Raw genomic sequence first — 19415 nt, 5'->3', positions numbered from 1 at the left:
TTAAGAGTCAGATAATGTGGGTCCAGAGTCACATGTAGACCAGACCAAGTAAGGAAGACAGATTTCCTTCCCTAAAGGGACAACAGTCAACAATGGTTTCATGGTCATCATTAGACTTTTTATTGAACTCTGCTGTGGTGGGTTTTGAACCCAGGTACCCAGAGCATTAACCTGGGTCTCTGGATTACTAGTCCAGCAACAATACCACTACACCATCACCCCCCTCATATTTCATACGTTCTTGTATAGCCATCCTTTCAGCTAGATTTCCAGATCCCCAACATCCTCTGGGTGAAAAGAATTTCCCTTTGAGTCCTCCTATACCTCCTACCACTAACACTAAATCTACGCCCCCTGGTTATGGACCCCTCAACCAAGGGGAATAGCGCCTCCCTATCCACTCAATTTTATACACTTCATTTCTGTCTCCTTTCATTCTCCGCTGCTCCAAAGAAAAGAAACCTTAGCCTAACCAATCATTCCTCATAAATAAAAATTTCCAATACGGACAACATCCTCTTATGTCTCGTAAACATGTTCAAGGACGTTGGAAGGAAAGATTGAGGTTGGGTAGTAGTTTGCAAGGACATGGAGGTCAAAGTTTTTAAGGGGAATTAATCAATGCACTTTTGAAATGGTGGATGTGCCTTTGGAGAGGGAACCATTTACAATGTCAATGAGCACACAGAATGAGGTAGAGAATGTGTGTGGTCAGCATTTTAATGAGAATTTGGTTGCGATGGAGCAGAGGTGTAGGGCTCTGCATGAGATGGGCTCAAGGGAGGAGATGGGTAACAAACTAGATAGAGAGATGCTTTTCAGGGTTGGCATGGTCAGAGAATATGAGGGTGGATCAGCTTGGTGAGAATGGGGGAGAAGGCTGAATGGATAGGTGGATGAAGGTACCCATTAATTCTTTGCACTTGTTAGAGAGGTTTAAGCAGAGGTTGACAATGATAAAAAGGTGGGGAGTGGGGTGGTTAGTCAGTGTTCCAATAGAACTTGATGTTAAGCAGCTAGATCTGATGGTCAATGACTAAACCAGTTGTGTGACAGACACTCAAGTCTGTGCCCTTGTACTTGAGGGAGCTAAGATAGGTCCTTACATGAGGAACGATTGAGACAGCTGATGGTGAAGGTTAAGTGGACGGACAAGGGCATCAATTGAAAACTGCAGAGATATTGTGGCAATCAAGGCAGTTGGGAGTAGTTGTAAGCAACTTGAGAGAAATGTATTGTCCCCATAGAAGGGCACAAGAGTCCAAAGGATTTGGACAGCATTTGGGAGTTGAAGGATACAAGGATTTATGATTTGCTCATGCTGTTTGACGAGAGGCATATCTTATATATAATTGTTGTGTTAATATAACAGGCTGTACAACAAGTCCTTTCAAACCTGATGATTTCGCATCTAGAGGTGAGGTCTGAAGATTCCCTGGACATCCAGCCCTACTCGCACCAGAGACATGTGGAGAAGTTTGTTGTTCCTCTGGGTACTGAGCTGACTGGTATCCGGTCTTTATATCTACAGGTGGGTATTATTTTCTCTTTGGAGAATGAAATGAAATTATTTTAATTTTAGTGTAACCTTAGCTGAATAGTAAAATGTTTGACATTTCGGATTTCAGTCTCTTCCATCCACTGGCAACTTTCTTTCTTGTAATCTAATTCCTTGGCATCAGTTTCAGTGCTGATTTTGAAGTAGAGCTCGTTTGTGAGTTTTGACATCAAAATTGCAACTAAATTTTTAAGCTATGTTTTAGATCAATGTTCTCTTTATGTTGCGTAGCCCTGAATGTTCCTGTTCAGGCTGAACACAAGTTGGCCCCTTCAAGTTACCGTGCGTCTGATGGTCCAAAAAAATTTAAAAGGCCCACGCACATAAACAAGTCAACCGTGCACTACAAAAAAATTAGAGGATGTGTTGAAAAAAATCTTTACATTCGTTTTGATTAGCTCTTTTCTCTTCCTTTATAGTAAGCTATCTTTATTCCAAAACTGTTAATAGATGTTATTAGGGCTCATTTTTGCTTCTGTCAAAGGTACAGTAATGAGTTCTGTGAAGGAGAGAAATTTAAATTTTAACATGCATTGCTGTGGTTTATACCAATAACTATAGTTCTGATTTTTTTAAAAATCAAGTGGATTTTAAATGAGCTTAAAGTGAAATATAGTACTGTTCGGATGTGGCCAATATTGTGGAGCATATAAGGTGGTGTTGAAACATAAGCTAAATTATACAGTGTAATACTGAAGAAGAAAGACCAGAAATCCAAAGGGAGAACTTGCAGTTATGATTACAAATGTTGAATTCCTTCACAAAACTTGTTGTCAAATAGTGTTATTTTTGCCATATGTCTAAACAAATTTATAAGATGTTGCTTTAGACCCTGAGAAGTTTTGGAATATCGATGAGCATTTGTATTTGGCAGCTTTTGTGTTATTTTCTGCTGGAAGCACCAAAGGAAATGCTTCATAAACAAAAACATGTTTAATGGTAAACCTACTTGACCTAAAGCAATATGCTAAACTGCTCATCTGTAACATCTTCCAGTTCTGGTGAAAGCTATGCCAAAAACATCAACATTTTTCCCCCTTTGCTTTTACACATACTGCTTGACACTGAATGTTTTCACCTTCTGCAATTTATTTATTTTGTTTCAAAGTGTTAGAAGTTGGTTAGAGACAGTTATATAATTATTTAGATGGTGTAGCTTCATCATGTTCCTGAAAGCATTGACTTTGTTTTTGTTGTTGGGGCAGTAGTTCCATGGATGCCAAGAACCCTTTGAAATCATGGCCAAAACACCATCTTCATATGCTAGAGAGATAATTAATGTTGGAAGAAGCTTTAATTGTAGGTTCTGTCACAACTGAGCCTCAGTTCTCAATAGATATGAATGTAGAATTTTGAAAAGATGTCACTGGATAGCTATTTGGATTGTGAATATTAAATTTTCTTCTGTCTCAAAATCTCAGCTGGGAACACTGAGGTCAAATGTCACACTGGTAAGATCAGTAAACCTGTCACTACGCTCTGGCTTTCCTGGTGGTACATTTACTAGCCAAACCATCTAGAAATTACCATAAATACAATTTGAAGCTAATGAGAAATAATCTTAAACCTTTAGACAACTTTGATTTCATCTCTGAATTTATATAAATGTAAGTATGCTTTGCAGATTAACATCTTTACAGCTATTCAACTTATGAATTTTTAATCAATCTTTTAATGCACAAATGGCTAAAGCGTAAGATAATATAGTTTCAATTTTAAATAAAGATGAACCATATTGAGTTTCTACTTTTATCACTTGACAAAATAAATAAGCAATAAATCAACTCCATGCAGCTACATGACTAGTTTCTGGTGGAATCTTCAAAAGTGATCTTTAATGGTTCAAGCTAGATCTTACCCACCCTGTTGATAGCTGTAAACACTAGTAGTTATATTTTTAAAAAGTCCTTTTGTTTCACAAAAATCTAAAACTTTAAAAATTTTACATACTGAGTTAAGCCAATTTCTTTTTGGTTATGTCATTTTTTTTAATGAAATTGAAAACTTTTGATTTTACAATCTGCCACTAAGAGATACTTATAATTAATTGCTGTTACCTTTGATTCATAAGTGGAAACTCTAGTGTATAATAGCAATTTGAGACGCAGTTACTTTAGCTGTTGCGGAGTTATTGAGGATTGGGAAACTTGGTCAAACTAAGTTTTTTTTTGTTTGGTTATGCAGCTTCTACATAATACTTCATAAATTCATCACGTACAGCTTCTGCGAAGTGTACTATAAATGGGATACGCTTCACGGTATCTAGTGTGAAGAGAATCTGTTTAGGCATTTGATACAAAGACTGATTTTTATATTGTTGCAGTATCTTGCTATTAGGGCTTACCCAAGAAAAGTGAGTGTTTTTAAAAAAAACCTCTAGTGGTGGTAGAGGAAATGCAAGCTGACAAATGTTACTGCCTTATGTGCAAAAGAAGCTAGACATCTATGCTGTATTTTTAAAAATGTTTTCCTAGTTTGCCTTTCAAGGATAGTCTATTACATACATTTATTTTGCCAAAAACTTTGAATAGAAGTTATCTGTTTTATGATTTTTGTCCTGCTACAGTGAAATATGTAGAACTGTCAGGAGATAAAATTGTTCTGGGCAACATATAACTTTCAGAATTAAGCTAAGAACTATTTCTCCTGCGATTCACTTTAGTTTTTTTCAAAGACAAGATTACATTTTGTTTTAAAAGTGCTTTTCCCCTGCTCTTTCCCTGATCTAAATGATAGAGTATAGTTTAAATATAATTTATAATTTCTTCTACTCAAAAGGACAACCTTTTGTAGAAAGAAAGCTGTTTTTTTAAGACTCATCATGATGGTAGACTTATGAACACCTTTCCAGTCCTGGAATTTGGTCTTGACCCTCTACTATAACTCATAGTTCAGTTTGGACTTTGTGTCTTAACTGATGTAAAACATTTTAAGCTGAATTTGAGTGCTAAGACTGGTATCCAGAGTTAGAACCATGCTTATAACCACTTGACTTAATAAGCTGTCTGAAATGATCAGCCTCTCATTTCAGAATTAATCTCTTGAGGAATTCTGAGTTGGGAGATGCACCTGGTGAATGTACAACTTGCTACTTTTTCACTGCATAGGAAAAGATTAAATTGTTGATCATAGAATATGATCAAAGGCAACATGGTTTTACTCAAGGGAACTTGTGTTTGACATATTTATTCAAGTTTTTTTGTGGATGTAACCAGTAGGGTAGATAGAGGGGAGCCAGTAGATACTTATACTTGGATTCCCAAAGGTGTCTCACAAAAGGTTAACATGCAAGGTAGGGGCTTATGATTTTGAAGGGGATGGATGGATTAGAGGATCGGTTAATGGGCAGGAAGCAGAGAGTAGGAATAAATGAAGTATTTTCACGCTGGTAGGCTGTAACAAATGAAGTGCTGCAAGGATCAGTGCTGGGGTCTCAGCTATTTACAAATCTTTATTAATGACTTGAAACAAAAGGCTGAGAATAATGTATCCAAGTTTGTTAATGATACAAAGTTAGGTGGGAATGTAAGCTGTATGGAGGACACAGGCGGCAAGAGATATAAACAGGTTAAGTGAGTGGTTAACGAGGTGGCAGATGGAGCAAATGTGGGGAAGTGTGCCATGGTTGCTTTTTTTTAAAATGTGAAACTTTAAAATGGTCATGTTCAGAGAGACTGTGTATTCTGGTACAAGAAACACAAAGTAAGCCTTCGAGTACAGCATCAATTAGTAAGGCAAATCGCATGTTGATCTTTATTGCAAGGGGATTGGAGTACAAGAATAAGGAGGTCTTGCTATAATTGTATGGGGCTTTGGTGAAACCACCCCTATAGTAAATGCACAATTTTCATCTGCATATCTAAGGGGGGATATATTTGCCTTGCAGGTGGTACAGTAAAGGTTGACTAGATTGGTTCCTGGAGTGAAAGGATTGTCCTATGAAAAGAGACTGAGTAAATTCACTCTATAAAATAAGAGGTGACCTCATTGAAACACACAAAATTGTGGAAGGGCTTTACAGGATAGATACTGAGACATTGTTTCCCTGGCTGGGGAATCAAGAACATGGGGGCACAGCTTCAGAATAAGAGGTCAGTCACTTAGGACTGAGATGAGGAAAATTTTTTTCACTCAAGGAGTTGTTATTTTTTGTAATTTTCTACCCTGGAGTGCTATGGATCTATCGTTGAATATATGTAACACTGAGATTGATAAATTTTAGACCTCTCAGAGAATTGGGATATGGGGTGCAGGCAGGAAAGTGGCATTGAGGTAGAAGATCAGCCATGATTGTATTAAATGGCAGAGCAGGCTTGAAGGGCCAAATGGTCTACTCCTGCTTTTATTTCCTATGCTCTTATGTCCTTATGTTTTAGTGGGCGAGAGTGCTATTCACTTCTTTTATTGCAGCTTTTTTGAAACTGCATTCCACTACACACTTGGACTCTTTCTCGTTTCTCATACATTGTATTTTCAATTCTTTTTAACAGGGTATACTACAATTAGAATTATAAGCTTGAAGCCCAAGGGTGTATAGTTACTTAGATGCCTTTAGCAAAATTTCACCCCAAACATACCAATCTGTGATTGTTTTATGATGTTACGTCTTAAGTGCTGGAGTTTTGAGTTGTTACCAAATAAGTTTACATCTAAGCTCAAGCTATCATATTATGTTCACGTTTTCACAAAATTAGACACTCTACATGGTCTGTATTCCATACCGAACTTGAATGATTTACTCAAGGTGAATAAACCAGATCTCATTATGCTGATTCGGAGCAGCAGGGTTGTTATAACCAGCTACGATAAAGGTATCCTGATGGAACCACTCGGGAGAGTCCAGGCGCTCTGCTAACTGGTTTATCTCTTGGAGAATCAACTCTTCACTGGTGCTGCCATTAAAGGGTCTGGACAAGCAGAAAATTATGTATGATAACTATTTTTGTTTTTTTATATGGTAAAATTGCAACATTGACATCTCTAGTAATGCATCCTGCTGGTTTAAACTTTCCCAAATAGCCATGATTTTTTGTTTGAATGTTTATAGTAATGAATTGAAGTTCCACATCTTTGTTTTATAATAAATATATATATATTTCAAAGATCAAAAATGCTGATGGGTTGTAGTACTCCCATCTGAAGACACTGAAAACTCCAATATCACACTTAGTCATCAAGAAAGCTCATCTTAATTGTTTACGTTATTGGCACTAATTTATGACTTTAGGTGGAGCTGTTAATGTTGATTTTTCCATTTTAAATCTTTAAATCTGAAAGCAGGACAGGGGATTGTGAATGGTTTGGGGAAAAACCAGTTTGAAATGAGAAAAATTAAAATTCAATCAAAAGTAGTTAATCAAGGTGCACTATTACCAGATAACTTTATAAACAGTCTCAAGCTTTCTTGTATTTCAACAGTGGAGTATCAAATGGTTTGTAAAGATTATCTTAGAAGTAGTGGTGTTATTTCGTGACAAAGCCTAAATCCAAAATCTATCTTAGCAAGTAATTATTTAGGGAAATTACCAAACACTATTGTGAAGGTTATTTTTGCTAATAGGAAAATCGTGTGCATTGAAGCTTATTTAAATGAATGCCTCCTTTGCTAACAAATCACTTCACTGAGCTATATGATCTTTGCATTTAAAACAATCTATGGGGAAGGATTTTCTCCCCATCAAGTGGGCTGGTTAGGAGCGGGGACAGAGCTGATGGCTGCCTGCGATCAGCAGCGTGCTGCCATTTTACCTGGGTGGGCCTTAATTGGCATGCCCGGTAGTGCTCCTGTGTGAGCGGAGGGAGGAGGGAGAGACGGGGCCTGCGCTCTTTCGCACTCATATGCAAAAGAGCGCTGAAATCTACCTGAGGCATGAAGCTGCCTCAGGGAGATTAGGTTCAGTGTTTAAGATGGAAAAAATAAAAAGTAAAATTATTCAGACATGTCCCCTCATGTGACAGTGTCACATGAACTGGGACATGTTTATGAATTTTCATGAAAATTTTTATTTAATTAATAAACCCATCATGGAACCTCATCCCACCTGTGAATGAGGTTTTATGAAAAATGCGAAGGCCACCTGGGCTCTTCGCCTGCCCGCCACCTTAAGGTTGGATGGGCGGCCCTAACAATTGCTTTAATTAGTTTATCAATGGCCTTAACAGGCCTTTGACAATTTGGCGGGAGCGCAGCTGACTCCGGTGCGTAACCGCCGAACGGAAGATCAGAATGACGTGTGGTGATGTCGGGATGCACGCCCGACGTCACCGTGCGTTATTTTACATGGCGAGCAGGGGTGGGCCCCGCACACCAAACAGAAAAGATTCTGCCCATGGTGTTAACAGAATAACATTGTTTCCGACCAAAAAGACAGTTTTTTAAAATAAAGCTGTTCAGTTAGATGCATTATCAGTGAGCTCAGATGTTCTGCCTCAGTACTCTACTTGCCTACTGGCTTGCATTTCTGCTTAGATCTTGTTTAATTGCAAACAAAAACAGAATTACCTGGAAAAACTCAGCAGGTCTGTCAGCATCGGCGGAGAAGAAAAGAGTTGACGTTTCGAGTCCTCATGACCCTTCGACAGAACTAGGTGAATCCCAGGAAGGGTTGAAATATAAGCTGGTTTAAGGTGGTGGGGGGGGTTGGGTGGGGGGAGAGAATTGGAGGGGAGTGGTGTGGTTGTAGGCAAAAGCAATGATAGAAGCAGATCATCAAAAGATGTCACAGAAGGCAGAACAAAAGAACACAGAGGTGTCGAAGTTGGTGATATTATCTAAACGAATGTGCTAATTAAGAATGGATGGTAGGGCACTCAAGGTATGGCTCTTGTGGGTGTGGGGGGAGCATAAAAGATTTAAAAATAATGGAAATAGGAGGGAAAAAGAAAAATCTATATCATTTATTGGAAAAAGCAAAAGGAAGGGGGAAGAAACAGAGGGGGGGGGGCAAGGAGGAGGGAGGTCAAGACTTAAAGTTGTTGAATTCAATATTCAGTCCGGAATATTGAATTCAACAACTTAAAGTCTTGACCTCCCTCCTCCTTCCTCCTCCTCCTCCTCCTCCTCCTCCTCCCCCCCCCCCCCCCCCAACCCCCTGTTTCTTCCCCCTTCCTTTTGTTTTTTTCCAATAAATTATATAGATTTTTCTTTTTCCCTCCTATTTCCATTATTTTTAAATATTTTTAAATCTTTTATGCTCCCCCCCACCCCCACTAGAGCTATACCTTGAGTGCCCTACCATCCATCCTTAATTAGCACATTCGTTTAGATAATATCACCAACTTCGACACCAATGTGTTCTTTTGTTCTGCCGTCTGTGACATCTTTTGATGATCTGCTTCTATCACTGCTTTTGCCTGCAACCACACACCCCCACCCCGGCACTTCTCCTCCTCCCCCCCCCCCCCCCCCCCCACCACCACCACCACCACCACCACCACCACCACCACCACCTTAAACCAGCTTATATTTCAACCCTTCCTGGGATTCACCTAGTTCTGTCGAAGGGTCATGAGGACTCGAAACGTCAACTCTTTTCTTCTCCGCCGATGCTGCCAGACCTGCTGAGTTTTTCCAGGTAATTCTGTTTTTGTTTTGGATTTCCAGCATCCGCAGTTTTTTGTTTTTATCTCTTGTTTAATTGCCTTGCCTTGTGACAGAATTTTCCAAAATTGCAACATTACCACAGACCAGGAAAAAATACTGTATCATATTCTCTTATGTAATTCTCAGTACTGGCACCAGTACTAGCGTAGAAGGGAGCTGTTCTGGTGGGACGGGCTTCACTTGAACCATGCTGGGACCAGTGTTCTGGTGAACACTAGGGTTGTAGCAAAGGCTTTAAACTAAATAGAGTAGGGGAGGGCTCTGGAAACGGGATATGTAGGCTTACAAAGCAGAAGGATATGGCAGCCTTGCAGGGCAGCTATTTAGGTATTATTACCCAGAGTGTGACAGGAAGGGACAGAGTGTACAAACATATGGAAAAAAGCAGCAAATAGGGTCAAAGGGGGAAAAAATAGTAAGGTAAAAATTAATGGCCCTTTACTTAAATGCACGTAATATTCGGAAAAAAATAAATAAATTAATGGCATAAATAGAGGTTAATGGATATGATATTATAGCCATCGTGGAGGCGTAGTTACAAGAAGATCAAAGCTGGGAACTAAATATTCAGGGGTATAAGACTTTTCAAAAGGACAAGCAGGAAGGAAAGGGTGGTGGGGTAGCTTTGTTAGCTCGGGATGGAATAAGTACGATCGCAAGAAAGGATCTTGGATCGGAAGATGGAGGTAAGAAATAACAAGAGGAAGAAGACACTGGTGGGAGTAGTCTGTAGGCCCCCTGACAGCTATACTGTAGGACAGGGAATAAATCAGGAGATAATGAGGGCATGTAAAAAGACAGTACATTAATCATGGGTGACTTTAATCTTCATGTAGACTGAAGAAACTCAAATTGGCAGAGCTAGACACAAGCAAGAATTCATAGTGTATTCAGGGCAGTTTCTTAGAACAATATGTTGTGAATCCAACCAGGGATCAGGCTATTTTGGATCTGGTAATGTGTAATGAGGCAAGTTTAATAAATGATCTCAGAGTAGAGGATCCCCACGGAAGCAGTGACCATAATATGGTAGAATTTAGCATTCAGTTTGATAGTGAAAAACCTGAGTTGGAAAAAACTGTGCTCAACTTAAATAAGGGTAATTACAGTGGAATGAGGGCAGAGTTGTTTGGAGTGGGCTGGGAAAGCAGTTTAGCAGAACAGATGGTTGATGAACAATGGCATACACTCAAGAAAACAGTTCATGACTCTCAACAAAGATATATCCCAGTGAGGAAGAAGGATTCAAGGAAGGGGATAAACCAACCATGGTTCAACAAGCAAGTTCAGGACAGTATCAAATTGAAAGAAAAAACATACAATGTGGCAAAGATTAGTGGTAAACCAGAGGATTGGGAAAGCTTTAAAAAAAACAAAAGATGACCGAAAAAACAAATAGAGGGAGAAAATAAACTTTGAGGTAAACTAGCAAGTAATATAAAAATGGACAGTAAGACTTCTTTAAATATATAAAAAGGAAGAGAGAGGCCAAAGCGAACATAGGCTCCTTAGATAATGAAACTGGAGAAATAATAATGGGGAACCAGGAAATGGCAGAGGGGTTGAATAAATACTTTGCTTCAGTCTTCACAGTAGAAGATACTAATAGCATTCCAAAAATATTGAATAATCAAGGGGCAAAGGGCAGGGAGGAAATAAGTACAATAACTATCACTAGAGAAAAAGTACTAGGGAAACTAATGGGGCTAAAGGCTGTTAATTCTGCTGGACCTGATGGGTTGCGTTCTAGGATATTAAAGGAAGTAGCTACAGAGATGGTTGATTCACTGGTCCTAATGTTCCAAGAATCCTTAGATTCTGGATAAGTCCCAGAGGATTGGAGAATGGCCAATGTAACACCCTTATTCAAAAAGGGAGGGTGAATAAAAACAGCTAACTAGAGGCCACTTAGCTTAACATCTGTAATCGGTAAAACGTTGGAGTCTATTATAAAGGATGTAATAGCAGAGCATGTAGAAATACATAATCTAATCAAGCAGAGTCAGCATGGCTTCATGAAGGGGAAATCATGCCTAACAAATTGATTAGAACTCTTTGAGGAGGTAACAAGCAGGATAGATAAAGGGGAATCAGTAAATGTAATATATTTGGATTTCAAAAAGGCGTTCGATAAGGTACTGTACATAAGGCTACTAAATAAGATAAGATTCCATGGTGTTGGGGGTAGTATATTAGCATGGATAGAGGATTGGCTAGCTAATAGGAGACAGAGTTGGGATAAGAGGGACATTTTCGGGATGGCAACCTGTAAGTAAAGTGCCACTGGGATCAGTGCTGGGGCCTCAGTTATTTACAATATATATTAATGACTTAGGTGAGGGAAGTGAATGTACTATTGCCAAGTTTGTGGATGACGCCAACATAGGTGGGAAGGCAAGTAGTGTGGATGACATGAGTCTACAGAGGGATATAGACAGGTTAAGTGAGTGGGAAAAAATCTGGCAGGTGGAATATAATGTGGGAAAGTATGAGGTTATGTACTTTGGCAGGAAGAATAGAGGAGCTGAATATTATTTAAATGGAGAAAGAAGGCTGCAGCACAGAAGGATTTGGGAGTCCTTGTGCATGAATCCCAAAAAGCAAACATTCAAGTTCAACAGGTAATAGGGAAGACAAATGGAATGTTGGCCTTTATTTCAAAGGGAATTGAGTATAGAAATAGGGAAGCCTTGCTAAAACTATACAAGACACTAGTTAGACCACATCTAGAATACTGTGAACATTTTTGTTCCCCTTATCTAAGGAAAGATATAATGGCATTGGAGGCAGTACAGAGAAGGTTCACTAGATTGATCCTGGGAATGGAGGGATTTTCTTATGAGGAAAGGTTGAGTAGATTGGTCTTGTACTCATTGGAGTTCAGAAGAATGAGAGGCGACCTTATTGAAACATATAAGGTCCTTACAGGGCTTGATAGGGTAGTTGCTGAGAGGTTGTTTCCCCTTGTGGGAGAGTCTAGGACCAGACGGCATAATCTCGGAGTAAGGGGTTGCCCATTTAAAACCGAGATAAGGAATTTCTTCTCTGAGGGTAGTCAATCTGTGGAATTCTTTACCTCAAAGGGCTGCAGAGGCTGGGTCATTAGGTATATTCAAGGCTGAGTAAGCAGTAAGGGAATCAAGGGTTATGGGGACAAGGCAGGAAAGCGGAGTTGAAGATTATCAGATCAGCTGTGGTCTCATTGAACGGTAGAGCAGATTCGATGGGCCGAACGGCCTACTTCTCCTGCGTCTTATGGTCAAACTCTACTCTATCAAATTTTACAGAGGTTGTTGGCTGTTTTCACACATCTCTTGTCAAGGATTTAAGGTGGACCAACCGTTTATAATATACTTGAGGACATTTAAGTATAATCTTGGATTAAGCTACTTGCCTGGCATAAATGATGTGAGCAGGCCACTCCTCTATTGCAACTTCAGCATCAACAGGCTGTGGGGTCTGATCTTGAAATTGTGTTGGCAGGTAATAAGCTATGGTTACTTCAGGACGGAGTTCTGTTCTGGTCTGGTTGGTATGCACAGTGGTAACGATGGGCATTGTCATTCCCAGGAAGAGACCTGTAGAATTAAGGTAGACCAACAGATCATAGGGCCAAACACATTGGGTAACCTTGGCAGAAGAATTTAAACTATATTCTTTTGGTACCCATCGATTTAAAAAGTAATGTAAAAATTGATTATTTTTAGATTTCCTCTTATTTAGAAAATCTGAGAAAGTTATGAAATAAAAACAAAAGACTGTGGATGCTGGAAATCCAAAACAAAAACAGAATTATCTGGAAAAGCTCAGCAGGTCTGGCAGCATCGGCGGAGAAGAAAAGAGTTGACGTTTCGAGTCCTCATGACCCTTCAACAGAACTAGGTGAATCCAAGGAAGGGGTGAAATATAAGCTGGTTTAAGGTGTGTGTGTTTGGGGGGGAGGGGGGGGGTTGGGTGGGGGGAGAGAAGTGGAGGGGGGTGGTGTGGTTGTAGGGACAAGCAAGCAGTGATAGAAGCAGATCATCAAAAGATGTCACAAACAACAGAACAAAAGAACACAGAGGTGTTGAAGTTGGTGATATTATCTAAACGAATGTGCTAATTAAGAATGGATGGTAGGGCACTCAAGGTATAGCTCTAGTGGGGGTGGGGGGAGCATAAAAGATTTAAAAATATTTAAAAATAATGGAAATAGGTGGGAAAAGAAAAATCTATATAATTTATTGAAAAACAAAAGGAAGGGGGAAGAAACAGAAAGGGGGTGGGGATGGAGGAGTGAGTTCAAGACCTAAAGTTGTTGAATTCAATATTCAGTCCAGAAGGCTGTAAAGTGCCTAGTCGGAAGATGAGGTGTTGTTCCTCCAGTTTGCGTTGGGCTTCACTGGAACAATGCAGCAAGCCAAGGACAGACATGTGGGCAAGAGAGCAGGGTGGAGTGTTAAAATGGCAAGTGACAGGGAAGTTTGGGTCATTCTTGCGGATAGACTGCAGGTGTTCTGCAAAACGGTCGCCCAGTTTACGTTTGGTCTCTCCAATGTAGAGGAGACCCGCATTGGGAGCAACGAATACAGTAGACTAAGTTGAGTGAAATGCTGCTTCACTTGAAAGGAGTGTTTGGGCCCTTGGATGGTGAGGAGAGAGGAAGTGAAGGGGCAGGTGTTACATCTTTTCCATGGGCATGGGGTGGTGCCATAGGTGGGGGTTGAGGAGTAGGGGATGATGGAGGAGTGGACCAGGGTGTCCCGGAGGGAAAGATCCCTACGGAATGCCGACAGGGGGGGTGGAGTTGGCGGAAATGGCGGAGGATGATCCTTTGAATGCGGAGGCTGGTGGGGTGATAAGTGAGGACAAGGGGGACCCTATCATGTTTCTGGGAGGGAAGAGAAGGCGTGAGGGCGGATGCGCGGGAGATGGGCCGGACACGGTTGAGGGCCCTGTCAACGACCGTGGGTGGAAAACCTCGGTTAAGGAAGAAGGAGGACATGTCAGAGGAACTGTTTTTGAAGGTAGCATCCTCGGAACAGATGCGACGGAGGCAAAGGAACTGAGAGAATGGGATGGAGTCCTTGCAGGAAGCGGGGTGTGAGGAGCTGTAGTCGAGGTAGCTGTGGGAGTCGGTAGGCTTGTAATGGATATTGGTGGACAGTCTATCACCAGAGATTGAGACAGAGAGGTCAAGGAAGGGAAGGGAAGTGTCAGAGATGGACCACGTGAAAACGATGGCAGGGTGGAGATTGGAAGCAAAATTAATAAATTTTTCCAAGTCCCGACGAGAGCATGAAGCAGCACCAAAGTAATCATCGATGTACCGGAGAAGGAGTTGTGGAAGGGGGCCGGAGTAGGACTGGAACAAGGAATGTTCCACATACTCCATAAAGAGACAGGCATAGCTGGGGCCCATGTGGGTACCCATAGCCACACCTTTTAGTTGGAGGAAGTGAGAGGAGTTGAAGGAGAAATTGTTCAGTGTGAGAACAAGTTCAGCCAGACGGAGGAGAGTAGTGGTGGATGGGGGTTGTTCGGGCCTCTGTTCGAGGAAGAAGCTAAGGGCCCTCAGACCATCCTGGTGGGGGATGGAGGTGTGGAGGGATTGGACGTCCAGTGGCATGGGGATCTTCCTCCCACAGCTTCCAACCTGATAGTCGCCCAACCTCGGACGGCCCGCTTCTACCTCCTACTCAAAATCCACAAACAGAACTGTCCCGGTAGACCGATCGTGTCAGTTTGCTCTTGCCCCACGGAACTCATTTCTCGTTATCTTGACTCCCTTCTCTCTCCTCTTGTCCAGTCCCTTCCCACCTACATCCGTGATTCCTCTGATACCTTACGTCACATCAACAATTTCCAGTCCCCTGGTCCCAACCGCTTCCTCTTCACCATGGACGTCCAATCCCTCTACACCTCCATCCCCCACCAGGATGGTTTGAGGGCCCTTAGCTTCTTCCTCGAACAGAGGCCCGAACAATCCCCATCCACCACTACTCTCCTCCGTCTGGCTGAACTTGTTCTCACACTGAACAATTTCTCCTTCAACTCCTCTCACTTCCTCCAAATAAAAGGTGTGGCTATGGGTACCCGCATGGGCCCCAGCTATGCCTGTCTCTTTATGGGGTATGTGGAACATTCCTTGTTCCAGTCCTACTCCGGCCCCCTTCCACAACTCTTTCTCCGGTACATCGATGATTACTTCGGTGCTGCTTCATGCTCTTGTCGGGACTTGGAAAAATTTATTAATTTTGCTTCCAATCTCCACCTCTCCATCATTTTCACGTGGTCCATCTCTGACACTTCCCTTCCCTTCCTTGACCTCTCTGTCTCAATCTCTGGTGATAGACTGTCCACCAATATCCATTACAAGCCTACTGACTCCCACAGCTACCTCGACTACAGCTCCTCACGCCCCGCTTCCTGTAAGGACTCCATCCCATTCTCTCAGTTCCTTCGACTCCGTCGCATCTGTTCCGAGGATGCTACCTTCAAAAACAGTTCCTCTGACATGTCCTCCTTCTTCCTTAACCGAGGTTTTCCACCCACGGTCGTTGACAGGGCCCTCAACCGTGTCTGGCCCATCTCCCGTGCATCCGCCCTCAAGCCTTCTCCTCCCTCCCCGAAACATGATAGGGTCCCCCTTGTCCTCACTTATCACCCCACCAGCCTCTGCATTCAAAGGATCATCCTCCGCCATTTCCGCCAACTCCAGTATGATGCCACCACCAAACACATCTTCCCTTCAGCCCCCCTGTCGGCATTCCGTAGGGATCGTTCCCTCCGGGACACCCTGGTCCACTCCTCCATCACCCCCTACTCCTCAACCCCCACCTATGGCACCACCCCATGCCCATGGAAAAGATGTAACACCTGCCCCTTCACTTCCTCTCTCCTCACTGACCAAGGGCCCAAACACTCCCTTCAAGTGAAGCAGCATTTCACTCAACTTAGTCTACTGTATTCGTTGCTCCCAATGGTCTCTCCCATTGGAGAGACCAAACGTAAACTGGGCGACCGCTTTGCAGAACACCTGCAGTCTATCCGCAAGAATGACCCAAACTTCCCTGTCACTTGCCATTTTAACACTCCACCCTGCTCTCTTGCCCACATGTCAGTCCTTGGCTTGCTGCATTGTTCCAGTGAAGCCCAACGCAAACTGGATGAACAACACCTCATCTTCCGACTAGGCACTTTACAGCCTTCTGGACTGAATATTGAATTCAATAACTTTGGGTCTTGAACTTACTCCTCCATCCCCACCCCCTTTCTGTTTCTTCCCCCTTCCTTTTGTTTATTCCAATAAATTATATAGATTTTTCTTTTCCCACCTATTTCCATTTTTAAATATTTTTAAATCTTTTATGTTCCCCCACCTCCACTAGAGCTATACCTTGAGTGCCCTACCATCCGTTCTTAATTAGCACATTCGTTTAGATAATATCACCAACTTCAACACCTATGTGTTCTTTCGTTCTATTGTCTGTGACATCTTTTGATGATCTCTCTTTTATCACTGCTTGCTTGTCGCTACAACCACACCACCCCCCCTCCACTACTCTCCCCCAAACCACCACCCCCCACCCACCCCCACACAAACACCTTAAACCAGCTTATATTTCACCCCTTGGATTCACCTAGTTCTGTTGAAGGGTCATGAGGACTCGAAACGTCAACTCTTTTCTTCTTCGCCGATGCTGCCAGACCTGCTGAGTCTTTCCAGGTAATTCTGAGAAAGTTATGTCTGTTTAGCAGCCATTTAAAAGGACTGAAGAATGTTATTGCTCATATCTTAAGAGCTCTCATTACAATTACCATTCAAGAAATGCGCAAGATTTAAATCTGCATGTTTTTATTCTTTCCTTGACCAAGCAAGGAACTGATAGTGAAGAAATAGAATACTGTAAGTCTTTCACAGACTTGTCTACAATGTTCCAGATTTGAAAGTCACCTGATGAATTTTGTTGGCAAATGTACTTCATCAGCTTCATAAATCCCAGGCATGTGCTCTGTTCATAGCTGGGTTCATTTTGTGTTACACAAGCCCATTTGGCTTTTTCGTATTGACGTTCCTCATAAAGCAGTTCATTAGCCTGCAAAATAAAAAATGCAAAGTAAATAGTATATTCCTTTGGTGCCATCCACAGTAATGTTTGTTTGACTAAATATTAAGGAAGGTGAAAATGCTTGGCAAGTTATTTTGTGATTTATAAGACGTTTAAAGGTTTCAATATTAACCATTGCACATGTAATTCAGTCCCAAAATAACCAATTTAGTATGCTAAAACTAATGCTTGAAGCTGGTTTGTCCTCCACCCAACTGCATAGCCTCTGGGTTGCTTCTGAATAATTCTAATATCTATGTATTTTGCATCCCATGTACTTTTGGTTCATCGACTTTAGAAATGTTACTGTCTCAAAGTTGTGCCGATGGATATAGTTGATTAATTCAAGATTTTTTGTATGTAATGTATTTGAATTATCTAAACACATAAAATGGTAATGTTTATAAAATGTGATTTTGAAAAATTAAGACAAGTGGATTATGGTATCTGTAGGATGGCTGGATATGTTTGTACAAAGAGAGTTTCAAAATTTTAACTTGGCCAGCTTGTTTATATTTCATTTTCAAAGATTATTAATATTAGTTAATTCCTTCTTCATTTATGTAATTTTTACGAACTAGGTGCTGACGCAGTGGGTAATGCTGCAAGCAACGTCACCCTATTTCAAGTGAAGTTTATAATCATGCTTGCCTTGCTGCCTAGTCATTACTGTTCTTTCAATGCTTTTCGTGAAATTTAAGTGTGTTTTTCAAGGTGTATTACGTGTATCAGAAAAATAGGTGTAGTCTTATGCTACTTTGCTTTGTAGTCACTTAGTCTTGATACTCAAATTACACACTGCATTTTTAGAGTTTGAATTTGAAACTGCTTTGTGTTAATACTAAGTTTAGAGTGTTATTGTAGCATTGTCTGAAATTAATGGACTAACACCCAAATCAGGTCTTCAGCACGGTGTCATCCATTGAATTAGGTGTTAAACTGAGGACCAGTGTTCAGATGGATGTTAAAAATGCCATTGCGTCATGCAAAGAAAAGCAGGAAGTCGTAATTTTTCCTATCACTTTTGAGGACAGCTTAACTGTCATTTTATCTCAAATCTTGACTGCATTTGCCTACACAATGGTCACTGCTCTTTTAATTAATTCAATGCTTGTGATGTGCTTTAAGATGTTTTGAAAGTGTAAGATGTAATACAAATAAGTATTTTCATTTTAGTGCTAGATGACTTGGTTTCGTTTACATTTAATGCCTTGCAGTAAGTTTGTACCTTTTTTCTGAGATTTCATAGCCCTTTTAATGATTACTCTTCTAAGTGAAAAAAAGGTGATTTTGGTACCTAGTCTACTCCTAATTTTTCAGAATAATTCAACCATGGAATTCAAACTACTTTTTCCATGACACAGTCTGTCTATTCTAACTCTAAATCAGGGTTTGAACTATAAACTCTCCCTCTGCATAGTGGGTAGTGCTACACCATGGGTTGGAGATGTGAAGATTAGCATATGCTCTGTCCTCAAGCAAAATTTTCAACACTTAGCCAGTCCCTTATAAGACATTTGTTAGTTACTTGTTACCCTTTTTTTATGACTTATTGGCGTAAATGGGACCATCTCCCTGTCTTGAGTTTGGTTGTGTCTTGTCATCTGCTGGATTGGTTCAGCCATTTCTGAGAGACAAAAGCAAACAATAGTTTAAACATGTCTACTTTGGCTGTTAATTTTATTAACAGCCAAGCTGAAGTTAAATCAAGTGGAAGTAAAATAATGTAATAAGGTAAACCAAAGTAAGATAAAGTTAGCGTAAGTGTAGTAAAGTTGTTATCAGTAATTTATTCTACTCATTCAACTTACTATAATAGTTATTAGAGTTACGGGATGGCAAGTCAGCTCAGACAATTGGAGTGTACATCCTACGGTATGTGTGAAGTTGTGGATGTACCATGTGTCCCTGACAAACACATCTGTTGGAAGTGCCACCAGCTGCACAAGGTTGAGTTCCAGGTTTCGGAACTTGAGCATCAACTGAAGTCACTGTAATGCTTCCACAAGGCAGAATTCTACATGGATAGCTTGTCTAGGGAGGTGGTCACACCGAAGGTCAGAAGCGTACAGTCAGAGATGCAATGGGTGACCGCCAGGCAGTCCAAGAGAACCAGGCAGGTGGTGCAGGAGTCCCATGAATCTATCCTGCTTGCTAATTGGTT

General features: G+C 41.0%; 1 protein-coding gene across 4 annotated transcripts in view; it reads left to right on the top strand.

Moving 5' to 3' along the window:
* fancm (FA complementation group M) overlaps window positions 1–19415 on the top strand; it is a 125877-nt gene that overhangs the window by 16022 nt on the left and 90440 nt on the right. For all 4 annotated transcript variants that reach the window (XR_005946289.1, XM_041214698.1, XM_041214699.1 and 1 more), the window contains exon 4: window positions 1373–1531. Coding sequence is in view for 3 of the 4 variants with exons in the window: in XM_041214698.1 (XP_041070632.1) it covers window positions 1373–1531 (159 nt within the window). In the remaining variant the exon portion in view is untranslated. The remainder of the gene's footprint in view (window positions 1–1372; window positions 1532–19415) is intronic.

The sequence above is a fragment of the Carcharodon carcharias genome, chromosome 20, assembly GCF_017639515.1.
Source record: "Carcharodon carcharias isolate sCarCar2 chromosome 20, sCarCar2.pri, whole genome shotgun sequence".
NCBI classification, from domain to species: domain Eukaryota; kingdom Metazoa; phylum Chordata; class Chondrichthyes; order Lamniformes; family Lamnidae; genus Carcharodon; species Carcharodon carcharias.
This window is presented reverse-complemented; position numbering and strand designations above follow the sequence as displayed.